A 24,496-nucleotide genomic window follows, 5' to 3' on the forward strand; every position below is an offset into this window, starting at 1 on the left:
TGCTTTTCTAGGGTAGGTCTTTGAGATTTTGTTGTAATTATTATTATTGTTGTTTTAACATCTTTTATGAGTTCAGGCTGCAGGGAAGCAGCACCCGTAACAAGCTCAACAGCTGCTATGTGAGTAAAGGGTGATAGACCCATCAGTTAACTTAGCACACTCTAAAATCAGTAACATAACTGTAAAATCTCCTGCACTCTTCAGCACAGGAAGACCTTGGGTACTCAGCCACCACACAGCTGCAGGAACAGGGCAGAAGACCCGTGCTCCCCCACATGCCTGCACTGCAGCCCTGCCTTGAGACAGAGCTGGATTAAGAGGTGAGTCACCAAAGCACCTTTATAAAGATGAGTACTTCCATAACAAGCACATACAGCAGCTAGGATTGCTTTCAGAGCCATTTCCAGTGCAGACAGGTGGGATGACTCAGTGATGTGGTGGGAGACGCTGTGCCAGCTGAGCATTGAGTGAATGGAAGATCTGGTAGGAAACCAGAGAGCAAAAACGCACTTTTCCCCAGAAAAGCACTTGAGACATTCTGGCTCAAGACAGTGAGGGTTTTCTCCGTGTAGGTCAGGGAGCAATGCAAACAGCACATTTATCCTTGAGTCTACTTCGGGTCAAGAGTTAAAGATTCAGATAAAGCCATATCTCCTCCAAAATAACTAATTAACCCTGTTTTATCAAGATGAGCAACACCTTGTATCAAACAGCAACATGAAGGGTCAGCATCTGTGAGCTGCAAAGAGAAACTCACTTTTTTCAGAGAGATAACCACACCTTGGGTTTCCTCCCAGCCAGTGTGCCCCCATGGCTATAGGGAGCACTTCTCTCCCTCTGCAGGCACAACAGCAAAAATGGCTGCCTGCAGAAGAATATCTGGGGAATATAAGAAGAATATAGCTGGGGTTTTTCCAGGTGGCCTAGAATTTAACACTTTCTAATGCAGTTTAGATCAAACCACCCAACTGCACCTTCAGTTCACAGGTCTGATATAGACAAATATATAAATACAAAACCAAAAATTTATAGAAACTATACATACTTATACAGGTATCCCTTTTTATACAAGTGCATGTGTATATACACACATGGATTTATGGTACACACATTTTTGTATCTTTGTATTACACAGATAAATACACAGATAGATTTTATAAAGATGTGTGTACATATATGTATGAGGCCTGGACACCAGGTGCCCACCAAAGCTGTTCTACACCTGCCCTCCTCAGCTGGGCAGGGGACAGAAAATGTAACAAGATATAACAAAAGGCTCCTGGGTTGAGATACAGGGAGTGATCCCTCACCAGTGACTGTCACTGACAAACCAGACTCAGCTTGGGGAAATCAGTCTGACTTTTTGCTAATCAAAGCAGAATAGGGTAATGGGAAATAAAAACTAAATCACTTCACACCCACCTCTCCCTTTTTCCCAGGTTTAACTTTGTTCCTGAATTCTCTTCTTCCTCCCCTCAGCAGTGCAAGGGGACAGAGAGTGGGACCTGTGGTCAGTCCATCACACATTGTCTCTGCTGCTCCTTTCTCCTCAGGGGGATGGATCCTCACACTCCTCCCTTGCTCCAGCACAGATCCCTTCCACAGGTCGTGCCAGCAAACCTGCTCCAGTGTGGTCTCCTCTCTCCCCCTCCTTTTTCACTGATCCTGGTATCTGCAGAGCTGTTGCTCTCACATGCTCTCAATCTCTCTCTACTGGCTGAAGTTACCAACTTTTTTTTCACCCTGCTTTTTAAATTTGTTGTCCCAGAGACACTCCCACTATCCATGATGTGCTCAGCCTTGGACAGTGGTGGGTCCATCCTAGAGCTGGCTGGCCTTGGCTCCCTTGGACATGGGTGAAGCTTCTGGCAGGACCCACCCCTTTAGCCCCCTGCTACCAAAACCTGACCATACCAGCCCAATACAATATATACACACATCTCTAAAGTATCTATTCAGCCTGATATATTTTATATGTATTTGTATACATCTGTGTATATATTACACATGCTTCTGTATATCTCTATATATAACATAGATATTTTACATATATATGTATGTATGCTTATATAAAAAGAGGTATATAAAAAAAACTGTAAAGCTTCTGAAAGGTATTTTTGTCCAAACCTCTTCTCACTTTAGGAAAGCTTATCAAACCTGCTATATATAGACTTTAGTTTTCACTTCCAAACTAGATAACACAGCCATGAGCCCACAGTTCTTGGAGCATCCACACATGGTGCTAAACCTGCTCTAAATCAGGAACAAAAAAGTGCAAACCACAGTTGGTACTTCCCCACCCTCCTCCCACCACAACCACCACACCTTCCTGCCCAGCTGTTTACAGACACATGCTTGTACCATCTCCCATGGAGTTGTGAGAGCTGGGGCTTCTCCTACCAGAAAAGCTTGGCCCACCAGCCCAACATGGGGGATGCAGCCCACCCAAAAAAGCCCAAGCCAACCACAGGGCTTGGTTCTAACTATGGAGAAAAGGCTGTGAACCTGCTCTTGGGATTTATTCTGGGGTTACTGATGTGACTCAGCTCATTAGATACTGGTGCACATTGCATCACAACAGAGCAGCAGGAATTGGTTTCGTTAATGCTTCCCATTATTCAGATGAAGACCCAGTGGCCCTCAGTTCAAGGGACTGAGCTGGGTGCTTCCAGGCAAATCCCAAATTCCTCTCCCTCCATGACTCTGCATCCAGGCTGGCTGTGCAGAAGCACAGACAGCCCAGACCACACTGGCAGCCAAGCCCCTGTGCCTTCTGGTATCACATACCTGGGTGGGTAAGAAGCCCAAAAGACAACTCAGGTTTAGAGTCAGGTCCTTTAAAGCAGCAAACCCAACTGCTTTTTGCATAAAAGCAGCAAAATGTCTGATTTATGCAGCGCTGTTTGATTTTATCACTCAAGTAAAAATCCATGAATACAAGGGTAGAGAAAGCTCTGCAAGGCTTGTGCACCAAGGTAATGACAGCAATGCAAAGATGGATGAGCATGTGTGGTACTGCCAATTATATATACATATATAGATAACAACTTATGCACTGGGATATAGATATAGATATATATATATAGGTATATACAGAGAGACTATTTAAGTCACTATCTCACTGTATAAATCTTGCAGAGCTTCTTTACTCTCATATTCAGCAATCATTTTTTGCTAGGTTGATATACACACACAGAGAGAGAGAGAGAGAGAGAGAGAGAGAGAGAGAGAGAGAGAGAGAGAGAGAGAGAGAGGGAGGGAGAGAGAGATAATGCTGCCCATTTTTTAATACACACACACACATCAAGTCAGCAGCATCAGGTCTCCCTGCCCGTGTTGCCCTGCAGTGAGACAATGAGTTATGGCTGGGTGGGAGCTTTGCCCACACCCACTCCACTGCACATCAAACACACACAAGCATTAAAACATAATTTGCCGGCTTATGACCCCCATGTGGCACATCTAGTCAGCCCAGAAAAGGAAAAACCCATACACTACCTGCTCCCATGTACCTATTTAATGCTGACAAATCCCAGTGTTTACAACTGCTGTACTGGTGAGAGAAGTTTTCAGCTGCTTGCAACTTGATTTGCACCGGTTTTATGCGGCAGCACGACATTTATGTCCAAATGTTCTCGCTCAGGATTTATGACAAAGCACTCATGCTTCTACTGACATTTTCAAGTTCAGTATATTTAATCTTTCCGTTCAATAAATTGGGCCCATAAACACGTTTATATCCCTTGGCAATAACATCCCTGGGCACGAGAACACACCAGGCAGCAGAGGACTTAATGGTGCGTAATAATCTTTGGAGAACAAATGTTCCATTAAAAATGAATTTGGAAATGTCTACCTTAATACCATAAGAACCTTAAACTCATTTTCTTGCAACTATTAAATGAATTTAAGGCCCATATGTTTGCTACATCCACTACAATATTGTGCAAACAAAACCCAGAGAGATATGAAGAGATGCAGACAAGAGTGCAGATTTGGCTCCAGTCAGTAAGAAAAACATTGCTCCCTCTGTTCTTAAAAAATAAGATTAAAACCATTACATGACAAGCTGTGGCTGCACGCCGCCAAGTATTACTGCTCACACTAAAATAAAATGGTAATGCTGATAATAAGCTTATCATTCTACTACTTCCATATTTCCAGAAGTCCTACAAGTTACTCTGCAGAGCACTAAAAGTGCAGGAACATCCTGCTGGGATGGGAAGGTGACTACCACACTGCATGCAGCAAAAATCACAGCTCCACCAGAGGTCCTGGACTTTCTCCTTCTCCCTGAACCATGTGGGCCTTCTCCCACCATGCCCATCTGCACACCAGGGCTGGAGATGGTGCTCAAAGACCTCCAGACCGCACAATCCCAAGTAAAATGGCCATGGTCAACAGAGATGGTGCTTTAATCCACATATTTCTTGCTTCCCATGTGAGGCTGGTCACAGCCATGTCAGTGCTATGCTAAAGCTGCTCCAAGCTTGCCACAGCCAGAGTTGTCCTCCTTTTTTACCATAGGCCACAGGAACAGCCTGGGAGAGCTGTCACCATCCTGCTGCTAAAGTGGGAGACAGCTCCACCCCTCTCCATCACCATGTCAGGAACCATCACCACTGATCACCCAGCTTTGCTCATGCCTCAGACAATGGAATTAAAGAGGAACACCCACGGCTGCATCTGGCTGAGTTGTGTTTCCCTGGTCAGCCCAGGACAGGCAAGGACAGATCTGAAGGATCCAGGACATCCATATGTGTCTTAGGTACCTGGGCAGGTGGCATTTCAGTTGCCATTATCTTAACACTGCAAGTCTCTAAATGCTGTGCTAGGCTACACCATGTATCCCCCTAATATCTTAAGGTGGTGATAACCACACCTTCAAGCCAGGACAAGGCCAAGATGTTCTGAACAGGCCAGTGAGAAGCCCAAGGGAGCATGTACACACATGGGAACACAGGCACAAGCAGGCACATCTACAGCCAGGACAAACTGGGACAAATGGAGACAAGTCTGGAAATGGACAAATGCCTACAGATTGGCAACAAGTCCTGCCTCTCCAGAAAGGTCCTCCCTTCAGCTCATCTACAAAGATGCTGAGCTGGAGGGAGGACCTTCTTGGAGAAGCAGGGCCTCCACTTCTCTATAGCCTCCTGTCAGGGAGTTATAGAGAGTGAAAAGTTCCCCCCTGAGCTTCCTTTTCTCCAGGCTAAACACCCCCATCTCCCTCAGCCACTCCTCCTCAGACTTGTGCCCCAGCCCCTTCACCTGGCTCCACTGCCCTTCTCTGGACACTGCTCACCTCTGCCTCATCTTCCCCATAAACACAATTTCAGTTTATTCAGTGACTTCCACTTGCTTGTTTTGAATCTGGTTCAAGACTTTTCCCATCCACTTCCTGCTCCTTCAGATGTGCTCCACCTCACTGCGGTATAGTTTGATGTAGACAGAGCCATCAGCCCTACCACGTCACCAAGGTGGTCATTAAACACGCACTTGGGACTTGGCTGAGCTTTAATGCCTTGTTCTGGACAAGCCTCACTGCTCTCCCAAGCCGTGCTATTTGCAGGTTGGACACAGACCCAGTTCTTCCATCATTTGGCCTCAGGCAGGGCAAGGAGCCAGTGTGGTACGGGGCCGTGACCAGCAGTGCTGGCATGCTCATGTACAGCACCTGCAAGGCCCCATTCCTCTTCTCTGCCATTATTTTTTTTGCATCTTCAGCAAACTTGAAAGCAGAGGAAGAGCTGCCCCACCAAGGTGACACCCCAGCACTCAGCAGCAGATGCAGGGAAGTCAAACCACAGCCACAGAGGTGCTGAGGCTCCTTCCTCTCCCCACCCTCTCACAATGTCATTGTTTTCATTCTCAGAGCTTGAATCAAACAACATTTTTCACAAGAGTGCTCCTTAAGAAAATGTCACCATTAAGGGGAAATCTCAGGCTCAGAGCCCCTCCAAGCCACATGTCCTTTCACCCCACTAGTAATGAAGGGACACAGTACATAGTACATAGAAAAGGATTAACACATCAGTTCAAGTTTTAAAGGTGCCTAATACAGCTGAGAAGGAAAGTTTAGAAGATCTCCCAGGGCTTAGGGCATACACAGTCCTGTGGAGTGAGAAGCTCAGCAGCCCAGGGTTCCAGAGATAGCTTCATGAAAGGCTGGATTTCAGGAAACTCCAAGCTCCAGCCCTTCATCACCACAGAGGAGGTCCCAGCAGTTCCCCCATGACACTTGACGGGAACTGACCTCCACCATCCCGGTACCAATCTGAGCTTTTACCACCTACATACAGAGGTATTCCAGATATGGGCAATATTAATCTGTGCACCGCATGCTGTGACAAATCCTGACTGTGACAGGCAGGCTGGATGAAGCATCACAGACAGAGCACAGCCCAAGGGCACACACCAATCAGACAGAAAAACCAGAGCAATGCAGCCCAACCCTCCCCTACACGAAGATAAAAGCTCCAAAATCACTGCAAAGCCAGCTCTACTCCTGGGCTCAGCCCACCTCCCTCCTCCAAATATCCTCCTGACTCATGTGAAACACAGCCACAGCAGCCTATTTTTATGTCTGAGCACACACTGAGAGCCTGTACAAGAGAGCCAGGATGCGGCACATCCACACACCAGCTGACAAGATACCACAGCTCAACCAAACCAGGACTTAGAAATCCCAAGTGCGCAACACAAATACCTTTCCAAAATTGCAAAAATTCCACCAACCGCTGCCACAAAGGGGAAGTTCTTGGAAACTCAATTCCTCCCCCTGCCACTCAAAATATACTTCAGGTCCTAAATGAGGAAGTTTGAAGATGTGCCAGGTCATCCACCTGGGTCAGGAAAATCACCAGTATTGGCACAGGCTGGAGGATGAGAGGGCGGAAAGCAGCTCTGCCAAGGACTTGGAGGTGCTGGTGTGCTGTGTCCAGCTCACATTAAAAGGATGTGGACCTGTTAAATCAGGTCCAGAGAAGGCTACAAAAATGGTCAAGGGGCTGAAGCACCTCTCGTAAAAAGACAGTTTGCTCAGCCTAGAGAAGAAAAGGCTCCAGGGTGACCTTACTGCAGGTGCTGATACCTAAAGGGCTACAAGAGATCTGGAGAGGGACCTTGGACATGGGTGTGCTGTGACAGGACAAGAGAGAAAGAGGGAATGGCCTAAAACTGACAGAGGACAGGGTTAGATTAAACATATGGAAGAAATTCTTCCCTGTGAGGGTGGTGAAGCCCTGGACCAGGCAGCTCAGAGAGGCTGTGGCTGCCCCATCCCTGGAAGTGTTCAAAGCCAGGTTGGACAAGGACTGAGCAACCTGATCTAGTGGGTGGCACCCCCGCACAGAGCAGGGGATTAGAAACTAGATGTTCTTTAGTTTTTTTGTCAGACAGCTGGAAAGGACACAGTCATAAAGACTTGTTAGTGACAGAATAGTTTTCCCAGCCATGGAGGACAGTGTTACTATCAGACCCTCCCAGGACCCAGTGATTCATATCCTTAGCAAGAGCTGTTTGGGAAACAAACCATGAAATGATGTGTTTGGAATTTGTTGGTTTTTTTTTTTGAAGACAAAACTGAAAATCTTTCAAGGCAGAAAGGAACCTCCTAACAATCACTTGCCACAAGTTTTCTGGAAAATAACCAAACCAGACAGTGGATAAGCTACATGCAGTTATGAACATGTTTCTGACCCAGGAACTTGAGAATCATCGTGAGATAAGACCTCTTGGAAGTCACCTCTGTAACAGCCCCTTGGTCCAGCCCTTCCAGGACCCATCTGAACTCCTGCCCACCACCAAAGGACACGACACCAAACCCACACAGTGAACTTGCTCTTGCTTTACTTTGCATGCGAATGGCCAGCATAAGTATTTTATGTAATTATTAAATTTTAAATGGCTTTTGCAGAGTTAATCTTCATTATAACCCTCTGGGACAGCTGGTAACCCTGAGCACACACACAGCACCAGAGCCAGAGCCATATAAATATCCAGACACTCACAGATGCCAACCTGAGGATTAAATTCACCTCATGCCTTTTTTTTTCCTCCCAGTCTTGGAGAGCAAGGAGAAAAAAAAAAACAAAAAAAAAAACAACCACCCTTGTTATTTGAGGAGTGATGTGTGAGAGCTTCACTGATGTGAGAAATCACAGCCCTCCAGGCGCTGAGACTGGTGTCGGGTTTTTGGCAAAAACACCCTGGGCTTGAAGTGGTTTTCTACAAGGACAATCCTCCTCTCCTGCAGAGGTGCCCTGCCTTGGCCCTACACCTTAATGGGTAGGCACAAATCCCAATCCCTCATTAAATTAATACAAGGGCCACCCAGGAATTCTGACCATAGGATAATCTGAGTTTTCTTTTCTGAAGCAGATTTGGGAACAAATGTTCCAGCTTCCAAAGGGAGCTCCCCACAGCCCTGTACAAGCTGCAGAGAGATGGCTTGTGTAGCAACACACATTAAAAGTGATCAAGCACCAGTATTTGGTGCTAATGCAATAAGACTGAGGAACAGGAGATGATAAAACTGCACATGATTAGGTTTCTTCCTCTCTAAGCAGAACAGCAGCCTCCCACGTTTGCACTTTTCAAGGCTCCCTTTCATCATGAAGCCCTGGTCAGCTCTTGCACACGCCCTTTGGAGATCACATAGCTTCCCAAAAGGACAAAATGATTTTTGGGAAAACCTGAGCAATGTTTTACATTGAATGGTTTGAGGAAGATGGTATTGTGAACTAGTCAGATATTAGTCCAACACTCCCATGGCAGAGGTGTGTGCTGCAGACGAAGAGTTGCTCCATCCCACCCAAAGCAGAGCACTGTGCTGTGTGCCTGTGTAGGAGCAAACACAGCACAAAATGCAGAAGAACAATCTCCAGTGAGGGAGCATCCACACTCCTTGTGGTGCCCAGCACATTCCAATTTAACTCTTCCAATTTAACCAGCTCCCCTTCTGCCTGGGTCTCACCCTGCAGAGATAGACAGGCTGTCATCAGAGGACCATCAGTCATGTGCACATCATCAATCTGCCAAAGATAAACTGCTTTGGAAAACAAAAACAAACACAACACCTTCTGCCTCTGTTTTGGCAGGAGAACAGACATCAATCCTTCATCTCATGCTCTGCCTGCCAGAGCCATATCAAGGTTTGCACACAAGCCCAGGGCTGCTCCTCTCCAGGTGTAGCTGCAATTACCAAATTATGTCAGTAGCAATGGGCACACCTGCCCTCCTGAGATGCTTTGGACATCTCTGCCCCACCTGTGGCCTGGGCACCAAACCTGGAGGCCACCAGAGTTTGAGGCTGGTGAAGCTTTAGTGCTTGAAAGGATTGTTTATTTGCCCAGCTGTTTCCACAGCAGCTCCTCCATCCTTACCCTCCCTCCCAGCTGGGACTTGTTCAGGAGCTGATCACAGGGACAACTACCAAACAAAACCACTACACTAAGTGGCTTTCATCTCGTTTCCCCACACAAGCACTAAGGAGGGGTCCTGAAGCAGCATCAGCATCACCCTGTAGATGACCTGCAAGTGCCAAGCCTGCAGCAGGTTCCTTACTCAGAGCAGCAGTTAAATAGGCCTGAGGACTAACATCCTCAGCTGGACTGTTTCCATGCACTTGCTTCCCTTCATTAGGTGATGGATCTCTAGAAAAGACTGACTTTAAAAGCCCACGCATAACCTTAATGTGCTGTCTCTTGCAAAGAATCATGTCATTTTACTTCGATAAGCATCTTCCAACTACCCATAAATGAGCACCTGATTCCATTTGGGAACCAGCCTGCAACGACCCTGCCGTCCCCACACCTCCACTGGCATATTCCTGTGGGAATGCTCTGGAGCTGCAGCACAGCATCAGGCTCTCCAAGGTACAAGATGTAGTCTCCCTTCAACACTCTGTGACTTCCTTTGGAGCAGACCAAGCTCAAGCCTAGCCCCGCTCCCTCAGCAACCAGCATGCAAGCCATGGACTACCCCCTACACATCACCAACCAAGAAGATCCTGGCCCCCAATGTGCTGACAACTGACCAACCAAGACCCCGAAATCCCAACACTTCCCATCTCTCCAGCATCACATCTCAACTCCCCATTTTGATTTTGAGCCATTTTAAGCACATGCTCTTTTACATGCAGTCAAGCCTCAACTCCACCCCAGCTGCAAACAGCTTCTGCAGAACACTTAATTTCTCTGATTATTTAACCAGAGGCTTCCTTGGCTTTGCTCTCACCACCCACTGCAATAATGTGCAATTACAAGACTTGAAGAAAAATAAAAGGGAAGTGGCATCTCATGCCAGGCCAGCACTGCCAAGATCTGTTCTTCAGTCTTTAAACTCCAAAAAACAAAATCACCAAACTCTTTTTTTGCTCCTGGCATATCATTTCAGACAGCTGCTTCTACACACAGGTTTCACCCTTAGATTTTGCAGACTTTGTCTTTCATCCTCTGCTACTAGGTGGATGAAAGCCAAAGACAACAGTATTAGCAATTTCTGCAAAAAGAATTCAAGCCCATCTTCATGTGTGGCAAATGGCATGTTTGGCATGGTGGCATATCTGGCATTTCCAAGGCATTTGAGAGACAAGCTCCAATTCTCAGTTTTTATTGAAAGGTTTCTACAAGCCCATTTTCTCACTTCTGGAAATGTCTGAAGAAGGAAATAGTTATTTTCCAAAATAAAGGCATGAGCCCAGTATGTAGGCTGTTCTTGAGAAAGAAGTCATATGAAGTTAAACCACAGAGCCCTATCAGCCCTGCACCCACATCACTCAGGCACCACATGGATAATTTCTCAGGAAAACTTTGACAAACTGTCAACTGCTGGATTCGTATGTGCAGGGCTGCAAAGTAAGAGCCAGCTGAGGCAGCAAGAGGTGCAGCTTCTCCAAACACAGCTACACCGTTCTACCTTCTCAGTCTCTCTCTGGACAGCCCCTGTTGTGAGGATGGACACGAGAACAGACGTGGAGGTAGGCTGGCAGCTAACTCAGGCCATTAATCATTGCAAGCTCTTCCCAGACCTCTGAACCATTTAATCCAGTCAGAAGCACTGGCATTTGCTGCCTTGGCTGGAACATACCCATGCTGAGGACATGGGTCTAGTTCTAACACCAGCCTCCCAAGCTACTTCTATTTTTATGTTTGGGCTGTTATTTAAGGCATGTATTATGAACAGATAGAGGATAGGGCACAGATGCCAGCTCATAGGGAGATGAGGACAAGTGAACCTCCTCCTGACAACAACTGCTGATCAGGATCACACACCTACCTCAATTATTTAAACAATTCAGGAATTTAGTTCCTTCAGGAACTGGGTAAGAGTTTGAGCCCCTGCTTCTATGCTAAACCGCTCCTCTTTTGGTAAAGAGCCCAACCACAGCACCATGTCTTCGCTCCAGCACTGAGCAGAGCTAGTGCCACCCTGACCACTCTTCACCCAGCACCCACAGCCTTGGAGAAATCAATAATAAAATCCTCCAAATAGGCAAAACCTTGGATGCCCACCTGGTGCCATGGGATGCTCAGGGGGTTGACTGTGAGGGCAGAAGCCCAAGGACAGCTCCCCTGAGGAGAGGCTCCAGTGCCTACATCAGACCTGGACTTTCCTTTCAAAGGTTAGAGCTGTTTATTGAAAGGATTAGGAGGGAGGAGATGGTAAACTAGGAACAAATGGGGGCAGAATGTTTGCAAGAGCTACATAAACAGGCAGTAAACACACCCCAGCCCTCTGCTTGTGTGCCAGCTAATCTCTGGATGGAGATCATACAGATGTGAGTGCACTGCCAGAATCCAGCCCAGGGACTTCACCTCCAGCCACAGAGATAGTTCACATTCCAATTGATTGCTTTCTGCACCACTTGAGCAACCACAAACCAGGCTGGCACCTGAACCTGGGGAGCAGCTGTGGTCCTCACATCTCAGGAAGCTTTGCTCTGGTTGCCTACCATGGAGGGATCCACACAGCAGCACAGAAGGGGAAAGATTTCCCCCCTGCAACAGCCTGAAGTTTGTTCCTGGCTAAACTCAGCCCTCTCTGAAATGCTGCTTCAGGATGAAGCATGATTTGGGAACAAACACTGCTGGAGCAGCAGAAAGCTAAGCCATGACGTGGCAGCTCTGCAGAACATCTCAGTTGTACAGCCAGTTATTAAATAAAAGGTCAATTCCTTTATGGCACTACACCTCTCCTTTCAAGTAAACAGTCTGAAGAGCCAGACATTTCAACAGGAAAGGCAGAGAAGGATTTATGCACCACTGCAGAGAAGAATAATTTCCATATCTGACATAACAGAGAAGCACCACCAAATAAGAGCTAATGAGCAAGGCCCTTCCAGCAAATGAAACACGATTTAGTTTGCACTAAAAGCAAGACAAAGCATTAATTGGTTTGTGCCCATTTGCCTGCCTTGATTGCACAAAGTTCATCTGAGGACATTTGGTGGCAGGGGGAAGTCAGGAAGCCACCCATGCCAAGAGGGAACAAGCGTGACTGTTGCAGGAATGACTGGGGGTAAGGGAGCCATTCACCTCCAGATTGGCAAGGTTCAATCACACCAAGCTGGTTTATCACCTAAGTGTGGTTTTGCTGTTACACCCAGCTTATTTCCCAAGACAAAGGGAAAACTTAGCAAGGATCTTGCGAAATTTATGCAGCTGTTAATGTGACAGAGAAGGCTGGAACATCGCCTGCTGGGAAGCACAGGATGACCTGTGAATGATGTCAAAGGGGGACAAAATCTGGGAGGTGAGGTTTTATCTAAATGGGTTAAAACAGGTCATCACTCTCCATGTGAGCCTTCTCTTACCTGCATGGTTTCTTTACCCTGAATCGTGATTACTGATGCAACACACAGCATTACAAACAAAGGCAGCTTTTAAGGTGGCTTCCAGAAGGATCAGCTGCAGCACAGGCACTTCAGCATGGTCTGAAACACCAGGACAGAATCCAGAGCTGCACCCACTCAAAGCAGCATGGTCTGGTCCCTGCACTTGAGCATTCCTTGTCCAGTGCACACCGCCCTGCTCTGAAGTGCTTCAAGAAACAGGAAAGCATCAGAAATTTAACCAACCGGTAATTAAGGTCCTGGGGAAAAGGGTTACTGCAAGTTAGCAACAACCACTATTTGTTTTTTGGTTTTGACCTATGAATCATGGCCAAACAGATGTATTCCTGGTAGTGCCCACAAACAAGGATGTCTAATAAGGTTCTGCAACTCCACTGCAGATCACTCATCACAGTCTCATGGACCATGCTTTGGGTGCCACAGATTTTAGGGACAATAGAGTGCAAGGGTTATGGGAAAAGGTTATCAAAAACAGAAAAAAGTTTAAGAAACTGCAGCCCAAGAACACAAAAGAGTTAAAAAGGAAACTGATAAGCAACACAAACACAAGAGAAGGCATAAAACCAATTCCAACAAGATCTTACTGGTTGTATAAGTGAATTAATGAAGGCAAACAAAGTGTAGGTCTATTAATCAGCAGGAAGGTGAAGAGAGTACACTACAGAAGACGCCCTATTCAAAACCTTCTTTGCTTTGTACTTGAGCACTCAAGGATGACTTTTATCAAGGACTGATCTCTCTTAAACCTTCCAATCTTTGTTCAATCCATTCTTTGTTTGCCACCCCCCCACCCCCCCTTGTTAAATGTGCTTTTCTAAAGGTTAGCTGTGAACGGATGTTTAAGGTTGAGCAACATCAACCCAAAATAAGTAAGGACTCGTCAGTCTGCACAGGATAAGGGAAGGTCAAAATTGCCATAGGAGCTTTGTAGAGGAAGAACTGTGCATCCCACTAGGGAGATCATGGCTGCTTGGTGCTCACAGTCACACCACCATTAGTTTATCACTGATTTTTATAGATTTCAACTTGAAGATCCTAACACGTCATCTTTAAAGTCTCATCAGAAAGCTGACAGAAAATCATGCACTAAATAAACAGAAAACACTACCAAAAACAGAGTCCAGGCAGAGCTGACGACACATCCACGACTCAGCCTTTAAGGATAACCTTTTTGGCTCCACTGTGGGCAAAGGGCTTGGGACACAGGCCAGCACTTGGGATTTAGGGCTAAGAACTGAAATTGAGGCAGTGCCAAGAGGTGGGGGGATGACTCAGCCTTCCAGAAACAGACGGGGATGAGGGGATAAAGGATCAAGCGAAAGACAACCAGATCCATGCCTGAGTCACCAAGAAAATAAGGACCACGTGAAACAGAAGAAAAGCGGGAAAGGAAGGAAACGGGGGAGAAAAAAAAGTGCCTTCATTCAAAATCATTCTATCAATGGAAGAAGGGTAGAAGCTAGAGAAGCTGGGTGAGAAGAAGAGAAGCTGGAGTGAGCAGGTGACACTCACTCCATTAACCCTTCCTTCAGAAGCAGGGACACACCATGGGAACTGGAAGAAGGAGAAGCCAAGGATGAAGAAACCATGATGGGCTTTGTTCTCCCTACAAGACCCACCAAATGAGGAAAGCCAGAGGTCAGTGGCTGTGGGGGTGGCCCCTCCACAGCCCTGGGTTGGAGTGGGGAGGACACCACATGGTCACTGCTGCTCACCATGCCCGTTGCAGTAATAGATCCACTTCTCCCTGTTCTGTGTGGGGGTGGTGGACTTTTTCATAATAGCTTTTTCCACAATGGCACTGGGATCTTGCCGGGGTCCCTTCTTCAGAGTCCGTGAGCTCTTTCTGACGCTGCAGACCACGATCACCACCAGGACCAGCAGCAGGAACAGGACGATCATCCACGGCAAGTGCTCGTTGATGTCGAAGTGCTGGTGGACGTTCTGCGAGCCTCGCCGTGGGGGCCTGTATGGGACGCTGGGCTTCTCGCCCCCCATCATCTCCAGGGATGGCTGCTTCTCCAGCGCTTGGCTGGTCTGCTTGTGCCGGTAGCTCTGGGCCTGGCTGGTGGTGCCAGAGCCCATGAGGGTCCCGCCGATGCCGCCCGTCTCGTTGGCTGAGGTTTCGTTGTAGTACCGTGCTCGCTCCACCATGCTGCTGGACGCGCGCGGCGCTGGAGAGGGGACAAAATCGGGAACTGAAGAGTTCAGACCTGCGGGAGGAGAGGAGAGTTGAGTGTCAGGGCCCCGGAGATGCGATATGGCATCACATCACGGGCTAAGACCTGCCTGAGCATTGGCTTGGCCAGCAGACAGAAACCCAACGCCAGGCAGCGAGAAAGAGTAGAGGTGAAGTTGAGGTTTGCCTCTGGGAACAGATGGGTACAGTTACAGAGGGAGCTTCAAGGTAAAACTGACCTTTGTTGGTTAAAGCTAGAGGCAGCTTATTACAAAAAAATTAGTTGCTAAAGGCATGTTTCCAGTCTGTGTTTGTCCCACATTCAGCATTTCTCAGAAAACCAACAACTTTGAGTGAGTTGGTTTTTCTTTTTAGGTTTATGAACATTAATTTTGCCTCATTTGTGGAATTTCATATTTGGACTAAAAGTACAAAAATACATGAAAATTTGTAGGCTTAGTGTCTCTCCACTGGGCTTGTTAAGGAAGCAGAGTCTTTTTTTATCAGCCCTGCAAGCAGCTGCAGATGAATTAACTACAAAATAGGTCTCTGAAGGAACCAAACTTCCCTGTAAGAGCTACCTTCCATCATTATTGAGCTTATTTATCAACCAACATCTCTCGGGTCCCAGCCAGATGCGAAATCTGAGCCACGGCCTGGTGAGAAGAGGAAGAAGGGCTGTTGTGGCAAAAACTACAGATTATTTTGGAAAGTCATCTTTTGCAGATTGTGTCTCATCCCAGCTGAGACAGAGAGTGGGTGTATTTGTCTGTACCCGGTTTTGCCCCCAGCTTGGTTACCCAAAACACACTAATCAGGACATAAACAGGGAAAACGCTTCAACTTTTACGTAATTGTCGACAGTTGATTTCAAAGTTCAGGAAACACCCTCCTGTACACTCCCAGTGATACACCAACGTCAGGGCAAGCTTTGAGACCTAACTAAGGTGAAGCACTGGAAGCCTACCACTGTCAACACTTCCCTGCTATTGTATTTATTAACTCAGCTGTTGAGGTCATCAAAAGTTGCATTTTTTAATTAAAATGCCTCATCTGAGATACTGTAGGGAAGCTGCTTTCCAGGGAGTGCAGAATACCACTTTAAGCGGAGTCCTATAGCATCCCTGAAACCAGCCACAGTTAAGGCATCGCCATAAAGGCTGTGAGGATGAGCCACTTCCAATCAAGCTAAAGAAAGAGGAATTCCACATAGTAACCTTAAGAGAACGTAGGAAAAAGGGACAGCCCAGGCTCCTGCAGAGCAGTTTCAGCAATGGTTCCCGTTCAACCAATACTGTGACACAGTACAGAGTGAAATGCAGCATGGAAAGCACAGGCACAAAAGCAGTGAAAACATCAGAGGAGGAATTTCCCTGCTGCAGGGAGACTGCAGGGGTTTTCCTGCTGCATCCCAACCCAAGTTCACCACAACGGTACAAAGGCTTGTGCCAGCACATCGCAGAGACAGGAAAAGAGGCTGGTGAAAGTCATGTCCTTCCAGCCCAAACAACAGGACAGGCAGAAGTCTGATCAGGACTGCAGACTCAGTGACAGAGTTATTGAAAGTGGTTTAATACAAGTGAGGGGAACCCGATGCCATGAAGCAGAAGCACCACCCAGGCTTTAGACCAAGTTGTTTTTTAACAGCCTAACACCAACCCTGACCAAGGCAGGAACACAATCCCTCAGTAAAAACCACACCTGTGTTTCAGGGGTGGACATTACCTTTGGGAAGATCAGTGGTTGGTGGAACTTCATAGGGCTGCTCACCCGCTTCGGTGCTTGATGAAGTCAAAGCCGTGTTCGGAAGGGATGCCGGAGAACCACAGACGTTGTCACTCTCCTTTGTCCCCGGCTTGATGACCACCATGTTTTTCCCAAAGCAGTCAGTGTAGGGTTTGCACTTCATCACACTAGAAGGCACATCAGAAAAGGTACCACGAGGGCACGGCTTGCACCTGACGTCTTCGGTCTCGGTTCCTTTCTTGCGGACGCCCCAGCCGACCGGGCACACCGTGTAAGGGACGCAGGTATCGTTTGTCTGAAACGTGCCAGACAGACAAGTGCACTCGCGGTCAGTCAAGGCAGTACAATGAGTTTTCTCAATCATTGGCAGTTCACAGGGTTTCCTACAAGGGTGGCACCGCTCTATGCCGTTCTCATGCTTGGTAAAGGTCCCGTCTGGACAAGGGCTGCACTCCCTTAAGGTACTCTTCGTACAGTGCTTAGACACGTAGGTTCCTGCAGGACATTTGTCACAGGTCAGCTCTTCATTGGTGGCACGGTCGAGGTGGCGGTACTTGCCAGGGGAGAGGCTGATGGCATTCTGCTCAGAGGTCAGCTTCGACTGACCATCAGCGGTGCCAAGGAGCATGAGCAGCTGGAAAACAAACAGGAGGTATCAGCCAACAACAGCGTGCAAACAGAGCCCTCTCTGTCAACGACCCCCTGTAGGATGACAAGGGATGTCCCAGAGCTGTGGGACCATGGACAAGTTGCTACGCCCACGGGAGGGACCTCAGTGAGGCTGGAGTGGAATGGAACCGGTGCAGGTGGCAGCACATTCTGCAGACACATCCCCAGCTACGATTATAATTGCTTACATTTGACACCACACTGCTCAGTGAAACTAAGCATCATTTACACTGCAACCCTGCCAGGGTGGTAAATACTGCTAATTGTGTTTCAGCAGTACGTGCTACCTGGCCACCCCAGGAGAATTCAGACCAGCTTTGCATTTCAAGGCTGAGAGGCTCCAGCACAAGGCAGGCACTCACTGACAAGGCAAAAAACACATGCAGATGGCAGTTCTAACCTGTAAAACTTTCCTTCTCTATTTGTTAATCTGCACTTGTTCAAATAGTTACCTTTCTGAGTTACACAAACCAGGATGAAATCCAGGCTAGCAGCTGTTTCTGGGCTATTTCTCAGCTCCTCTGCCTTTTCACGATTTTTTATGACCCGGTGCAAGTGTTGGGTTTGGCGAGACCACAAGGGATGTTCTGCTTTGAGCCTCCAACCACATCTGAATCCACTCTAAACCAGCTGCATTAGCAACAGGAGAAAAAACCTGGTGCTATTTTTACGCTCTTCAAGGAACTCTGCTGTAACTCAGCTCCTCATTGCATCAGACATAGGTAAAAGGACACCAGTTTTTAGACACTGAACTGGAAACAACTGGGCTTTGCTATATAAATCTGTCTGTCTCTACTGACTTCCAATCCCAAAGCTTTATTCCCTTAATTCCTTTGCATGATGCTTCTCCATCCCCAGGAGAAGCTCCATCTACCAAGAAGTATTTCTGCTTCCTCTAGAAGACTTCTGGTCCATGGGTTTAATGTCAGTTATGGCAGCGGAGATAAGTCCCCAGGAACAAAAGGCATATCAAAAGAAAGGCGGACACAACCTCACACAGCATGCAAAACAACAGGAAACACATTTCCACACAGCCACAGGCTAAGTTCAGAGGGAGAGAGGGAACAAGTCAGTGTTACCCTGAATTTTCAAACATTTTCTACACTGAAGGTAAAAAGACCAGAGACCCTAATGCTGCTCAGCTGCAGAGCCAAGCACATAAAATCACTTGGCTGTGTTATACAATCCCTCACCTCTTGCTCTGCTACCTATTCTGGGCTATCAGCCAACAAGAATATATTCAGAATAAAAAAAAAGAAAAAAAAAAAAAGAGGAAAAAAAAAGGCTCCCAACAACATGACTCTGCAGAAGGCATATCGCGGCAGAGCCGCAAGCTGCGCCGCGTCATTTTTGGTGCAGTCTCTTGCTTCCTGGAAACACACAGCTCATTTCTGTTTCACCTGCTAAATAATTTACAGCTTGGGATTTGTACAAAACACTTCACATTTTTATTTTTTTTATTTAGTTAGTTTTCTCCCCCTGAAGCAGCAATTACAGAGCAGGCAGAAGCAGGCAAGCCCGCAGGAGCTGACGAGGATCCTGCAGCGGCTAGACTAATTACGGCACGTCAAATTAAAAAGTGGGGCTGCCCTGGCAGGCAGCAAAGGCTTACAGGATGCATTTTACTTTTCCCCTCCCCTAAGACATGATTTAACAAAGCGCTTAGCTGGCTCTAAGGAAACATGCCACCCTCCCCTGTAATCTCCATGACGCATCCCTGAATTAGCGAACTGGTCTCTGAAGGTGGCAGCAGGGGTCACCTGTGCTACTCACCCTGCTCCCGTGCCAGTGCCAGCAGGACAGGGTGACAGGAAAGGCAGGACAGGCGGTGGCTCTCCTGCCTCATCAGGAGTGAGCTGTGTGCTGCTGTCTCAGATCCTGATTTCTCCCTCTGCATCACGCTAGACCTTAGGAAACCCATGGACAGCCCTGCTACAAGCATGTGCCTTGGGTTCCCTCCTGTTCTCCCCATTCCAGCATCTTCCCATCCCTCTCCAGGGTAACCAAAGCCTGTAATAGCACTAGGTTTGAGTTGGCTTTTTTGAGTTGTTTTTTTTAAACCCTGTCTCAGAAAAGCAGTGCTGGTATTTTTGAACATCTCAAGATCTTCAGCTGCACATGCACTTCCAAGGAGAACAGCAAGTTCCAGTGGGGGATGGCTAAGCAGCATTGAGCATCTGCTATTTATTCAGACTGGCACTTCTGCTCCCTAAAATAATCCAACTGCTCAGGTTTTGCAGCACTCAGATCTCTGAAAGTGAAGGCCAGGAGCAGGAGGACATCTTCAGCAAAAAGGAGTGTCTGCTGGTTTGGTCTCTCACCCTCAGGGCTGCCCAGCAGCACACAGACCTGGACTTTTTTGGCTGACACTTCGAGTTCCCATGGAAAAATCAACCAAGTAATGAAGTGAGCTCTGCTGAGCCACTGCATTTAATTTCATTACACTGGTACCAAAGGAAGTGCACAGGGTAAAAAAAAAAACAGAAAAAAACAGAACGGGTGCAAGACAACACTAAAGAGCAAACTTGGTTTCAGCAGTTTCAGTAATGCTCTCTGTGCTCAATGCAGGAACAAAGAAGGGTTTTTAATGGGATGGGGTCCCTTTCCGAAAGGGCCCAAAGCAGGACAGGGTGGCCACAAGCTCGAAGAGCATCCCCAACGCAGCACCAATACCCTGCACCACACAGGCAAAGGCACCTCCCAGCCACCTTCACCTATTGCAGCGCATGAAGGCTTTATGGTGTGAGGAAATCAGATCAGGCTGGGGGACACCATCATTCCGACCTCCCCACACCAGGAAACACGCAGACAAGGGAACCTTCACATTCAGCTGCAAACAAACCCTTGAGGCAGCAGCACCCCACAGCTGGTGTGGGCACCAGGCACCTCAGCACCACCCAGCCCGATGATTCCATCCCAGAGGTGCCTCTGTGCTGCGCTCCCATCACCCTTTTTCCATAACTGCAGGGAGACCTGAGGGACAATCTGCACAGGAACAGCTCTTAGAGGATCACGAGCCACACTGGCATGTGCACAGAGGATGCAGCTGCAAACACCTGAGAAACCTGGTCCAGTGGTTGGCACGCCTGCCCATGGCAGGGGTGTTGGAACTAGATGATCTTTAAGGTCCCTTCCAACCCAAAGCCATTCTATGATTCTATGAATACAGCGTCTCGTTAAGGGACCCAAACCTGCAAAGTGAGTCAAAACACCAGCAGAAAGTTGGTGAATCAATTTTCTGTCCTGAAATTTGTGTCCTAAAATGCTGCAACAACAAGACTGTCATAATCTCAGGTTGTGTACAGTGCTGCCCTGCTGCCAGACTTGTGGGGACACAGAAATAAACCTAAAACTAAAGTGAAAATTTAAAAAATAAAATAAAAAAAACGCAAAACACAAATGGCAGCTAAACACAGGACACTTGATTCTGGTAGAGAAGAGCAGGAGCAGAGATCTGCAAGTGAGCAGGGACCTATAGTGCTAAACTGATACTCTGGGAATGGTTTCCAAGCAGAACCAGCAGAATTTGGTAGAAACGGCAGCTGGCTCTGGGCAATGCCTTGGCACAGAGTGGGGATGAGCAGCACTGCCTGCTGCACTTCCCAGAGGTCAGCTGCACCCTTCGCAGACACTACTGGGAAAGTGCTTGCAACATTAAAGTAAAAGAAATAAACACATAAAAACACCAGAAAGACAAATAAATTGGTCTGGAAGTTTTACGGTAACTTGGCAGACAGGAAGAGCAAAAGTCCTGCCCTGATCACTTTAAAAAGAATCAAATTACTCAGTCTGAAAAAAGTTGTCTGAGAGGAGACTACTGAAGAGCAAGGTAAATTTCTGCTTCTTGCAACATGACCAGTTATTTCAGCTGGTTTGGGGTTTGTGAAATGAGAGTCCGGGACTCACTGATCAGCAGTTCCTTTACTCCATCTCAAGAGCAAAACACAGGGAGTGGAGCGAGCCAGAACAGCAGCACCACAACATCTGGTCCCCATGAAGGGAAACCCAGCAGCCAACCCTGCAGCCAGTGCGGACCAGAGCTCGGAAACATCCCTGTCAGCCACGGTTTTGCTCCAAACAGATGGAATCCCCCAGCTTTCAAAAAGCCCCAAGCTGAAGTGAGGTGATATTGTGCTGGTTCCAGGCAAGGGCAGTGGGGGAGATGGTGGAAACTACCTTGCAGCAGTTGGTGGGGTCCCAAAAAATCCACCAAGCAAATGAAATCACTGCCAACATCACCCCTGCAACAACTGCTACTACTGCTCCAGAAACTGCTCCAAAACCCAGCAGCCAGGCAGATTTGGGTTTGCTGTACAAGTAAAAGACCCACCAGCTATTAATTTGAACTTACTTCCCTCGGGTTGGAGACATGAACTCTTTATGTGACCAAAGGGAGATATCCAAAATGTTGAAGGTATCGGATGAAAACTCAGGGAGGATCCGGCCAGCTCACAAGCAAACAGGAATTTTGCCTTGCTTGCTTGTATGATCACACACAGAGTTCTGAGAACACACATGCATAAGTAACATACACGTGTATATTTGCTCAGTCTTGCTTCATGCCCCAAAACTGCTGTTGTATTGCCCCACACCTTTATATCACTCTTTTATTCCCACCTCTCCCCTCTACACCCACCATTCCCAACTGACCTCCAGGATCCCAGCTGGAGCTGCATATCTCAAACTCCCCATCAGCATCTCATCTTCCAGACGTGCAGCAGCACCAGCTTCCCTCGGCTCTCTTTTCCCAGAGGGAAGCCGGCACTCGGGAGCGCCCAGCCAGCACCGAGCACCGTCTGCTCCACCGCTGCGCCAAGTTCCCCTTCGCCTGCAGTGCAACGAGGCTGTTTCCCCGCTAATGCCCTTCCAGCCTTAGATTGTTTGTTGTTTACTCGGATTCCTGTCGAGCCAGCGCCAGCTTGCTCAGATCCACCTTGAGTTCAAGAGCAAGTGCTCTCCTCTGTTACACAACCCAGCCGCAGCAGCTGCGGCGTCTGCCTGACACACCGAATTACTGTCTCTCCCCAAACAGACGGGATGTAGCCCTAAAGCGCTGATCGGGAAGTGCCCTACCTGGGAAGGTAAATGGGGAGATAAAGCTGCCGGAAAACATTTCCGCCATAAGTCAGGGCAGCTGCCTGCCATTCGTAGCGGAGAGTTTTACTGCCTGCCCAAAGGGTGGCAAAAAAAGCAGCCGCGGGGGTGATGGATGGATGGATGGATGGATGGATGGATGGATGGATGGATGGATGGATGGATGGATGGATGGATGGATGAATCCCTGTCCAGTGCCGAGCTCCCGGAGCAGTGTAGAGAGCAGAGCAAGGATCCGCTCACTCTGGCGGTGCGGCACAGCCCTGGCTGGGGGATGCCGCCGCCTGCGCTAACACAGGCACAGGGAGGATGGATATCGCAGGGAATATCGCACCCAGCCGGCGTCCCCTACCGGGACGCGGGGCTGAGCGGACAGCAGCACTCGGCGAGGGCGCAGCGGAGCCCCGCACAGCCGACACGCGGAGCGGGGTCAGCAGGATGCCCGAACACCCTCCCCGCTGCCAGGCTGCCCCAGGCGGGGCAGGACGCGCGGGCGGGCAGCCCCGCACTGCAGCACATCCCCACCCACGCCGCGGACACGCGGATGCTGCGCGGGCACGGACCGATCCCCTCGCTCCGCGCACACGCGCGCACTCACCGCAAGGATGCCGGCGAACCCGGCGGAGCTCCGGCTGGCCGCGGCGGCCCCCATGGTGGCGGGGCCGGGGCTGCGGGCGAGGCGCTGCCCGTGCGGCCGCGCTGCCTCAGGCGGCGGGGCGCGGGGCCGGCGGCGGCCGGGCGCCCATGGCGGGGGCCGGGCCGGGCCGAGCCGGGGCCGGGGCCGGGCCGGGCGGGGCGGGGGCCCTGCCGCGCTCCCACCTGCCCTGCCCTGCCCTGCTGAGGGGCCGCCGCGCGCTCTGCCGCGGGGGCGGGGCGCGAGCGGGGGCGGCGCGCGGGGCCGGGGCGGGGCCCGGCGGTGGCGTCACCCGCCCGCGCGCCAGGGCGCCCCCACGCGACACCGGACCCGCGCGGGGACACCGGGGGACACCAGGGGACACGGAGGGGACACCGAGGGGACACCAGGGGACACCGGGGGGGACACGGAGGAGACACCGAGGGGACACCAGGGGACACGGAGGAGACACCAGGGGACACGGAGGATACAAGGAAGGGACACGGCGGGAACGCGTGTCCCCCGTCCGCGGGGCAGCGGTGGCTCCGGTCCCCCTCGTGGTTCGGGCTGGGTTGGGACTCGGGCGTTCCCGGGTGGCGGCCGCGGAGAAATAGCAGCGGGGGTGGGTGTTCGGCACCGTGAAATCTTCGGGGAGGAGATTTTTGTTGGTTTTGTTTTTGGTGTTCTCCAATGTCAGACATACAGGGAAGAATTTTTTCGCAAAAGGGGTGGTGAGGCGCTGGCACAGGTTGTCCAGAAAAGCTGTGGCAGCCCCATCCCTGCCGCATTCCAAGACCAGCTTGGACAGGTCTAGTGGGTGGCATCCCTGCCTTTGGAATGGGAGTTGGAACAGACAGCCTTTAAATGTCCATTCTAACCCAAACCATTTGATGACTCTATGAACATGTAGCACATTCCCTGTGGTGGAGGAATTCACCAGGAAGCAGACACATCCCTCCAATGAAGAGGATTAGCTGGATGCTGAGGGTGGCCACAGCCTAGACAGTGCCCTCACTGCCCATCTTGCAGCATCTGAGCAGGGTGGGCAGAGCAGGGTGACGGTCACAGTGTCCATTGATAGCTTTGGCAAGTGATGGAAACAGCTCCAGGTTTGTCCAGAGAGTCAGGGGAAACAGGAGATGGGGTCAGAGTCAGGACTGGAAAGGATGCAAGACGTGTCCAAGGTTCTTACAGGAAACAGGAGCTGCGGTGAGACTTCAGCCTTGTTCCAAATTCTGACCAGGAAACCAGAGCACCCCCAGATATGGCTGATCAGGACCTTCAAGATTTATGAGTGCAGCAAATCAAGGCTATTTATGACTCTCTACATTGCTGGTTG

General features: G+C 48.9%; 1 protein-coding gene across 2 annotated transcripts in view; it reads right to left on the minus strand.

The window, feature by feature from the left end:
* The window catches only part of TNFRSF21 (TNF receptor superfamily member 21), a 35,201-nt gene extending 11,900 nt beyond the window's left edge, over positions 1–23,301 (minus strand). Inside the window, exons 1-3 of one of the 2 annotated variants that reach the window (XM_058834089.1) lie at positions 23,143–23,301; positions 16,761–17,415; positions 14,572–15,069 (exon numbers count right to left, since the gene is read on the minus strand). In XM_058834089.1, coding sequence (XP_058690072.1) covers positions 14,572–15,069; positions 16,761–17,415; positions 23,143–23,196 — 1,207 coding nt within the window. In that variant the 5' untranslated portion in view covers positions 23,197–23,301. Of the gene's footprint in view, positions 1–14,571; positions 15,070–16,760; positions 17,416–22,100; positions 22,253–23,142 lie in introns of those variants that run through there. The other variant, XM_058834090.1, reaches the window with a different exon arrangement.
* Between the last annotated feature and the right edge of the window lie 1,195 nt (positions 23,302–24,496).

Source organism: Poecile atricapillus, chromosome 3 (genome assembly GCF_030490865.1).
Source record: "Poecile atricapillus isolate bPoeAtr1 chromosome 3, bPoeAtr1.hap1, whole genome shotgun sequence".
NCBI classification, from domain to species: Eukaryota; Metazoa; Chordata; class Aves; order Passeriformes; family Paridae; genus Poecile; species Poecile atricapillus.